Below are 10,254 nucleotides of genomic sequence, written 5' to 3'. Positions count from 1 at the left end.
GGGGGACATAGGACCAGAGGAACATAGGACCAGGGAAACAAAGGACCAGAGGAACATAGGACCAGGATATAGGGCCAGAGTAACATAGGACCAGAGGAACATAGGACCAGGGGGACATAGGACCAGAGGAACATAGGACCAGGGAAACATAGGACCAGAGGAACATAGGACCAGGGGGACATTGGACCAGAGAAACATAGAACCAGGGAAACATAGAACCAGAGGAACATAGGACCAGGATATAGGGCCAGAGGAACATAGGACCAGGGGAACATAGGACCAGAGGGACATAGGACCAGGGGAACATAGGACCAGAGGGACATAGGACCAGAGGAACATAGGACCAGGGGAACATAGGGCCAGAGGGACATAGGATCAGAGGAAGATAGGACCAGGGGAACATAGGACCAGAGGAACATAGGAACAGGGTAACATAGGACCAGAGGGACATAGGTCCAGAGGGAACATAGGACCAGAGGAACATAGGACCAGGGGGACATAGGACCAGAGGGACATAGGACCAGAAGTCATAGGACCAGGGGAACATAGGACCAGGGGGACATAGGACCAGAGGAATATAGGATGAGGGGGACATAGAACCAGGGGGATATAGGACCAGAGGAACATAGGACCAGGGGAACATAGGACCAGAGGAGCATAGGACCAGGGGGACATAGAACCAGGGGGACATAGGACCAGAGGAACATAGGACCAGAGGAGCATAGGACCAGGGGGACATAGAACCAGGGGGACATAGGACCAGAGGAACATAGGACCAGGGGGACATAGAACCAGGGGGATATAGGACCAGAGGAACATAGGACCAGGGGGACATAGAACCAGGGGAACATAGGACCAGAGGAGCATAGGGCCAGAGGGACAAAGGACCGGGGGAACATAGGGCCAGGGGAAAATAGGACCAGGGGGACATAGGGCCAGAGGGACAAAGGACCGGGGGAACATAGGGCCAGGGGAACATAGGACCAGGGAAACATAGTGGACATAGGACCAGAGGGACATAGGCTTTTTGTGTCTCTCAGGGATTTCTCTGTTAATAGGTGATCATCCAAAAAAACCAAATGTGTCTCGGTGGCTTATTTGATGTATATTCATGCCGAAAAAGACCATGTAATCCAGTTACGCCGGACTTACACTTTAAACGTTACATCTTGCTATACTTGTTATCCTTACTCAATTACCTTGGGAACGGCTCTCGGGAAGGAACTGAGCCGTAAGATCCGACTCCCATCAAAGAGTCGTAATTCCCATCAACCTCAGTAAATATGCTAGTGCGCACATACTGCTGCCTTTACGGCACTGGCGCTGCGTCTCTCTGCGCACCGCCGTCCCTGCTGGCGCGGCTTCAGCTCCTACAACACCGACACCGACCCTGACGCGTGTGGAGGACAGACGAGATGTGAAGTCTGCCCCGTACAAACCAGACGACATCTGAGGCGAGCTATGAACGCAGCGGACTCACCGGGGACCACGTCGCTTCACCGACCGAGCTTCCACCCCCGCGGTGCTTCGCTGTGAACGCACAGATTAGCTGGGGGAAGAAAAAAAAAATTTCGCAACCTATTTTGCATACGGGGCGCATGAAGTCTGGGGAATATCTCTCCACCCTGTTCACTTGAGCCCAGCCCAGCGACCTTGCAGTGCGCTCGTTCTTATCTGAAGGAGGCGTGTGGAGGTTCCTTTGCAGCCCGCTTTTACGCATTGTCTGCCTCTCTGCATAGACGGGTCTGACAGCAGCTGGTGTCGTCTGGGAGCCTCTTCACTGCGCAGACAAGCGGCGGAGCGGCTCTGCTCCAAACGACAAATCGGCAGACAGTTCAGGGGAGAACAAAAAAAGGTGGAGAAGGTGCGTTTTGGGGGAGTACACACGGCGTTAAAATGACGATGTCCGTCCCGGAGAGGAAATCAGGATCGGAGGGGAAAGAGGAGGAGAGCGAGGATGAGAGCGAGATCTTGGAGGAGAGCCCGTGCGGCCGCTGGCAGAAACGGAAAGAGCAGGTTAGTGTGTGTGTGTGTGTGTGTGTGTGTGTGTGTGTGTGTGTGTGTGTGTGTGTGTGTGTGTGTGTGTGTGTGTGTGTGTGTGTGTGTGTGTGTGTGTGTGTGTGTGTGTGTGTGTCCCCTTAAAATTCAATTAAATCTTTGACCAGGAGTCAGGATATGCATCCACCCTATCTATCATCCTCATGCAATTTTTAAGGGCACGCCTGAGGTATTACTATTATTATCATTATTATTATTGCCCCCACTGTGTTTGGTACCATCCCACCATAAATCTAACACAGATCTGCTGCTGTTGAGCCCAGCTCTTCGGGGAGAGATGAATTAGTTTGCTTATTTCTCCGTTCTTCATGTGGAGGGTTTCTGCTCAGGATGTTGACACTATTGGATCTGGGGGGTTATGATACACTCTGGCTCTTATTAACATACCGTGTGGGTGTGTAAAACAAATCCCTTTATAACCTTAAATTACATGTTGTTTCATAAAAGCAGCATAAAAGAGACTTTTTGTCTGTAAATATTGAATTGGTCACTGTAATATCATTTTATTTAAGTGTAGTTTATGTGTATGTACAGTAGCATACAACTCCTTATATAAAGATATATATATATATTATATATTTGTACTTATCTATAAATGCTGCTAAATTGAGTGAAATGCATTAACAATGAAGCATCTTATCTCCTGTTTATTTTAGGGAACCAACTACTGTCAGCTACTGTGAAACATCTGCTCACACCAGCTTCTGAATTGTGTAGATATCTTTATCTTTGGGCGTTGGTCGGACAAAACAAGCAGTTTTTAAAGATGTCCCCTTTTGTTTCATTTAATTACATTTTTATAGTTATGGTGATGAATCAGTTCATCAAGAAAACAATCAACAGATTAATTGATAATGAATAGAATTAGTTGCAGCGCTATAACTATTGTTCTACCAGGCTACTGTTATTCAATAGTTTGGTCTATAAAATGTCAGGAATCTGTGAAAATGCAGAGGAATTATCACCAAGGTGAAGGTGACTCCTTTGAAATTGAATATAATATAAAAATATTCAGTTTACTATCACCTAAAGACAAGAAAAAAGCTGCAAATCCTCACCATTTTCCTTCATGATTGTTAATGGATTATAAAAGTAGTTGCAGATAAATGCTCTGTCGAACCACTAATTGATTCATTTCAGCTCTTATTTGATTATAAGTTAGCCTCAGATGGATTCATAGTACGTGTTTTATAACGGTAGATGCTCGACTCTGAGAAGGAAACTCTCGTTGCATCTCTTTTCTCAAAGCCTTCGCAGCAGGTTCAGACAACCTTGGAAGGGCCTGATTTACAGGAGGAGCAGCTGGACGCCACTGTGTTTGTTTGTGGCAGAAATAACCACAGGACAGTTCATTCTGTTTATAAGAGTATTGAAGATTACAAGAGCCTGTCCGTCCTACATACACAGCTGTATTTGTGGCTGCATTAAAGAAAATAACACAGCGGCCTTGCTTGAAGCTTCCTCAACCCTAAATAATCCTGTGTTTGTTTAATGCTAACGTTGGTGGTTTTCACCTTCTGATCAGACATCTACAAGTCTTTTTGTGATGAGGCGGGCGTCGGCTCAACTAACAGCTCCAGATAAGGCTGAGTATTTAAGTCAAAGGTTATCTCTCAAACACACACACTCCTCTGAGCGCTGCGACCACCTGACCTCGCTCAGCTCTTTCTGTGAGCACTCAAACACACACAAACCGACCCTAGCGTAGTGTTTTTCCAGACATTGATTACTCATCCGGGTCTGTCGCCTCTGTCACATTTCCATTTGCCGCCCACTGGGAGCATCGCTCAGTAAAAATCCATATCAGGACAGCAATACATTTCTGATAACCGCATATGACATGAAAGCAACATAAAATAATATTTTTTTTTGTGTGATAGACAAAAGACAAACATATCAGCACTCTTATTGCAATATGCTTATAATGATCTAAAATGCCTAAACTAGGGCTGAAACTGACGATTATTTGCATTTCTGAAGAATTTGTTGATTATTTTCTCATGTGACATTATCTCTGTTGTCACAACATTTATAAAGCAGGTCCAACTGGTTTAAACCCCATCTGCCTTAACCCGTTAAGTCGCCTTTTGTGGTGGTAGATGTGTAGATGTTTACAGTACATCCGTATTAAATCATCAATCAAAAAACTTTTTCTTTTAATGTGTTGGTGTCGGACGGCTCCCTGCTTTCTCCTCTCTCCGTCCAGCTGGCTCGAAATGCACATGAATGCTCAGTAAATAAGTCAGTGGGTGAAAGTTCAGAATGCATGCTGCCATATCTGTTATTGAGCTCAGGCATTACAATAAACACAGTCACAGGGGCGGCACATGGTCTTTGCTGTATACAGCTGTTTTCTCAGGCGGGAATGGTTTCACAGTTTTTCTCAGTTGATGAATGCGTTGCCTTCAGTTCATCCTTGTGGAATTGACACACATAGAATTGATTAATGTGATTGGAAATCAAAGCAGTGTGAGCAGAAGCGTAATAACTGTAAAGGCAGTGTTTTTGCATTGTGGTTTGCTGGTTCAGATGCAGAAAATATTGCCCTGAAGTAAAAAAAACAAAAAACAGGATGCCACAGGTTAATCTAACTGAAGTGGTTTAGCAAATTGGTTTTGTATTCCACGACCAAATTAAAATGGGTGGATAATCGTGGCACATAGAGTTGACAATCATACCAACCTGCTGCTCTCTTTGTTAACTTGACTTGCTGACTGGCGGCACGTATCCTCTGATTGAGTCATCTGTGCCTTCCCAGGATGTGGACATTCAGGCTAATGCAACACATTTTACAAAGGCAACGTAGTGATTCACACAGTATTGCTGTTGAGACACCAATCAGGCAAAAACTGCAGTTTACCTTTGATCTTTGCACAAAAAGAAATCTTGCTAATCTTTACGTGAAGAAATGCTGCCAAACATTATAGAGATCAGTAGACTTGTTTTGATACTGAGAGCACTATCCAAAGGCTCTGATGCTGACTAAAATGCTGGTATTGGTATCAGCGAGTAAACGAGTCTACGCACTGATCCGCTTTTCGTTTTATTTATGACTTTCGAACTAGATAAAAGAAACTTCTACGCTGTTCATCCCCCGTATGTATTTGTTCCTATCACATCCATACAGGGTTTCTAGTATACAGCTTATAAAAATAATAATACACATTATTTTAATGCAATGGTTGGATCGGTACTTAGTATTGGGCGATACGCAAGTTCAGGTATTGGAAAGGTAGCTGGAAGGAAAAAACATTGTCATTTTTAGCGATCAGACAGTGGAAACAAAGGTTGAAAGGGACAAATGCATGCTGGGAGTCGGGTCGTTTGTCATTGTAGTCTGGCCTGCTGATTTGGCTCGCTTATTAACATCATCATCAGTTGGAGCTGCAACAGTGGCTTTGACACAGAGCCCATGGACATGGTTATCGTAGACATAAAGATGGATGACGCAGCCCCTCTTCTTCCCACACCGCACACAACTGAAGTTATTTATCCCGGATCATGTCATCGAAGTGACGCCTGGCCAATCGTGAGTCTGCCACAGCTGTCAATCAGGACGCTTAAGTCATCAAATAACTGGGGACCTTTTAATACCCGATTCCTGCAATTTTTGCTAAAATTCCTGCTCTTCTTAGAGGTGTACATCAGTCAAACCTGAACACAAAGACACGATACACATGTTCATGTTCGTATTATTAGAATCAGCATGACATACACTTTCTGAGGGTATCAATATTTCTGTATAAACATCCATAAATCCACTTTGAAATGATAACAAAGACACTCCTTACAGCTCCAGAGCTTGCCTGAGAATCATCACGTCTCTAGGTTTTCCTCCGTATCGAAGCAATCGAGCGATGACTCTCTGTACATCCGTGGGTACACTGCAAACAGGAACCGCTGTAAATGTGAAGAAATATAAGAAAGGAAAAAAACAGAGTTCAAGATGTAGGCAGCAGCGAAACTGACTGACTCCAGGGTGACCTTATAGTTCCTGTCCTCTGCTCTAAAGAGTGATATAACAGCTCAGTTGGAGTTCTGTCCAACAGAGACGCAGCCACCCTGAGCTGTCACACTGGGCTCTTTTTATTACAGTACGGCCTTGACAGAGGATTATCACCGACCCCCTGCCTTCTTGGCTCGTTGCAGCAGTGCGGTAGACCTCCTGAAGTGAATCCACACTCATCCCCACTGTGGTGCACCAGCAGCACACGCTGCACTCATTCCAGTAATTGCTCCATCTTCTATTTCCAGGACCTGTCTCTCCATCTGCTTATACAGAGAGTAAGGCAGTCCAGGTCGGGGCGAGACTGCGTTCATTTGTCACGGCGTTAAACTTGCAGCCACAGATGAATATGTGAGGTCGAATGTTGGCGAGGCGGATGCTGTTTTCTGCACGTGTGTGTTAAACGAAATGCCATGCATGTGCGAGGGCTCGCGTGGATGTGTCAGGATTGAGAAGCTCGAGGCAGTGACACATAGCCAGGTGCGAGAAATATGAAAAAGAGTAATATTGAAATAAGTCTTTTTCACAGAACACATTTTGACATGTAGCAGTAGAAAAAAATACACAGGTTTCAATAATAAAAACAATGACGTCTGAATTCCATTCAGCAGCTTTGATTTGGCTTATTGGTACATTTGAATAGAACAACAAATAATAAAACATTATATTTATTAAAATATTTAACATCCCATAGTAGAATGTAGTTTTTAATGTTTGGCTGGAATAAAATCCTATCTTTTTCAAAACAATATGTAAAAATAAGCACCCAATATGCAGCTTTCATCAGCTGTGGTTATATTGATTTTTATTTTATTTTTAGCACTTGTGGGAAAATGATGTGTTAACACATTACTACGAATAAACAAGTGTGCCTGCACTTAAAACATAAGAGTACTGTTGGTGGGGCTGTTCTTTGTGAAGTGCTGTGTCTTATTAGTAAAATTTGACCCTAATGGGTGAGTGTAAGAAATACACACATCATTACGTAACCATAAAGTCATTTAGGTTATGTTGCTCTCTAACATTTAACTAATGTTTAATCAATACATTATTTCTTAATAATCATTTAGGCCATAAAGCATAAAAAATAGTGAAAAGTATCAATTTAATGGGACCCTTGATGATGTCTTCACAATGAATGTTTTTCTGACTTAACACTTTAAAACAGAAATGTATTCAATTTCCAAGAACATAAAACAGACAAAATCTCCAATTGTATAATTTTCTCATGTAGGAAAATCAGAAACCAGCGACACATGTTGATCATTTTACAACAGTCAAATGAAAGACGGCCAAAAATCATCATGTCATGCCATTAAATTGAGGCGATGAACCCTCGGTGCAGAGCGTTGCGCTCCATAAGCCCGTGTCAAGTTGTGGCCGGCAGTAAACGCTGCCCGTCCTTAAGGGGGCTCCTCCTAATGACTGTGCTCCATAATCATCCAGCAGAGCAGGCAAGTTTGCAGCCTTGACAGCTGCCCTATGAGGAATGACATCCACTCAGATTTCCCTGGAGGGGAAACAGAGCGGGTACAGTCATCTTTGATCCACCTGTTAACAGGGTCGCTGCCAACCGCCGTCCTTCCCCGCGTGTTTCTCAGGGCTTTACCAGGAAACACATTCACACCCTGTCCGTTCCTAGAATACGAAATAATGATTTGGGCAGATGTCCATTGAATGTTTTGGTTGTTTTTAGCCATGTTGGCGGCTTGGTTCTTGGTCCTCTGTGTCTTGGTTTGTCTGTCCCATTTATATCTGAGGAACTATTTGATGGTTCAGCAGACAGAGGATGAATCCCACTGTCTCTGGGGAGTTCGCCGTGAGGTTGTGATTTGGATTTTTAGAGAAATATCTCAGTAACTAATTAAAGGATTGCCATGAAATGTGGCTTCATGGTGCCCAGAGGAGTCTTGATGATTTTGGTGCCCCTGACTTTTTCTTTAGCACCACCAATCGATCATCAGATGTCCTGTAAAATATCTTAACATCTACTTGATGTGTTGGCACAAAAGTTTATACAGACATTCGTGGTTCCTAGATGTTGAATCCTACTGACTTCAGCGCCACTGTGAGATTCACATTTGTGGTTTTGAGTGAGGGGCAGCACGGTGTGGTGGTGAGCACTGTTGCCTCATAGCAATAGGGTTCCTGGTTCGAGACTGGGCTGGGGCCCTTCTGTGTGCAGTTTGCATGCTCCCCCTCGTGTCTGCGTAGGTTTTCTCCGGGTTCTTCCTCACACAGTCCAAAGACATGCACGTATTAGGTTCATTTTCTACTACTCTACTGTGAGTGTTATTTGGTTTGTCTGTCTCTGTCGTTTGAGTGAAATGTTGCAAAAACAATGTAATACATTGCCATGAAATTTCATTCATTTTTCCCGCAGGTTGAACTGTAGTCACATTGATGATCCCCTGACTCATCTAGCGCCATCCTCAGATTAAAATGTTTCCAATACTTCAGTATTCCTTTGTACAGTAGCAATACAGGTGTGTCTCTGTGAGGGACGTATACTTTAATATGTGTAGCTGTTAATTAAAGGTTTTTCCAGTTGAACTTGCCCATCTGGTGCGATTCTCTGCATGCGTGAATCATTTAACGACGTTGGGTTATTTACCTTCTCGTTTTCCGCGTACTGTATTTTTCAGCCCGGGTGTCTGACAGCCTGCTGGATTACAGCAGAGATGCTATTTCCATCCGTTCTTTTCTTACAGCTGTCTGTCATTGTTACGTTTTACTACACAGCTCTCTGTCAGCGTGGGTGATTAAACATTAAATTGCAAATTATGGTTCCACGCTGCTGTTTACATGAGCTTATAATTATTGTTTTCTGTGCTTTTGATACCCGAGGACAGAGCTGAATACTTTCTGTGCACGGAGGAGGCCTGTTTATACAAAAACAGCAGCACCTGCATGAGGGGTGCAGGTGCTTTCTACTCATTGGTCAGCGTCTAGACAAGGATAATATTACAAAGGGGAATGTCCTCCCTCAGATATACAGGAACCGTTATCATCAGCTTGTAATATTTGAGTGCATTCCAGGAGTTCATGTGAGAGTCAGTGTGGTAGCTGCAGCTGACAACTGAACTTTATTGCAGGTGAACAGAGGAGAGGAGGGAAGGCTTTTTGCAGCTGAGTGTCACTGTTTATACACTGCATCTTTTATTAGCATTTTATTATTAAACTGAGTAAACTCGTGTAGTTCCTCTTTTTGAACAGTCCCTGGTCTGCAGTGCACACAGCTGAGTAAATCAATCGTTCCAGCAGATTACTGGTTCAAGGCCTTAAATTACTAAACCATGTGCGTCATATACTTATTGCATTCCCTTCATTTAATTAGTGTCTTTAAAATACTTAATTTGTTCCCTCGTTCCCCTTACACCACATCCACGTCATATAGTACAGACCATATGTACAAACAAGTCAAGTAGGGTAAAGCATTTACAATAACCTCTCAGTTGTCGGAAAGATGAGGAATTTCTCTCCCACTTGGCACAAGGAACAGCAGAAGACTGCAAGATACCAATCATTGATGTTAACTATTTAAATTAAGCCCTTACAAAAGTGACTTTGCAAGTGTTTTATGAGGAAGATGTCTGTTAGATCTCAAGGAGTGACTACGTTTACATGCACTAAATATTCTCTGTTTTGACCAAAATTAATGTTCCGCAAAAGTTTTCTTTGAGTGGCGGGCTTGTTTGACCGTGCGAGCACAGCCTCCCTCTTCCCTTCCTTCAGCCACCTACTTTAAAAGGACGGCCTTGCGATGTGTGCGCTTATCCAGAAACCTGTTGACAGCTTTCATAATGTTTAAAAGTAGGTGGGTTTCTCCTTCCGACCAGCCTGGCAAACTGTTGGTCATGGATGGATTACTAAACGGGCCTACCGGGCACATGACAAGGGAGCCATCAGGCTAGGGCGACTCATAAAATCTTGCTAAGAGATGCCAAATCACCACAAGTATACAAATAAAATGTCCAAAAATGACCACAAAGAAACAAAAAATGACTATAGGGATGCAAAACCACCAGATAGAGATTCTAAATGACTGAAATGATGAAAATGACAAAATTATTAAAAACAGATGCAAAACCACCACAAAACAATGTAAAATGACTAAAATTAGATGCAAAACGATCACAGAGACATACAAAACTACTAAGAAATGGCCTTAAAATGACCACAGAGAGAAA

The 10,254-nt window shown here is 43.3% G+C and overlaps 1 protein-coding gene across 2 annotated transcripts in view; it reads left to right on the top strand.

The window, feature by feature from the left end:
• The first annotated feature begins 1,387 nt into the window (after positions 1-1,387).
• Positions 1,388-10,254, top strand: part of LOC310963043 (nuclear receptor-binding protein 2-like) — a 37,264-nt gene continuing 28,397 nt past the window's right edge. For both annotated transcript variants that reach the window (XM_083935690.1, XM_083935689.1), the window contains exon 1: positions 1,388-2,016. In XM_083935690.1, the coding sequence (XP_083791816.1) occupies positions 1,897-2,016 (120 nt within the window). In that variant the 5' untranslated portion in view covers positions 1,388-1,896. The remainder of the gene's footprint in view (positions 2,017-10,254) is intronic.

Source organism: Echiichthys vipera (genome assembly GCF_963691815.1).
Source record: "Echiichthys vipera genome assembly, chromosome: 21".
NCBI lineage: Eukaryota > Metazoa > Chordata > Actinopteri > Perciformes > Trachinidae > Echiichthys > Echiichthys vipera.
The sequence above is the reverse complement of the archived record's forward strand: the minus strand, read 5'-3'. Positions and strand labels throughout refer to the sequence as shown.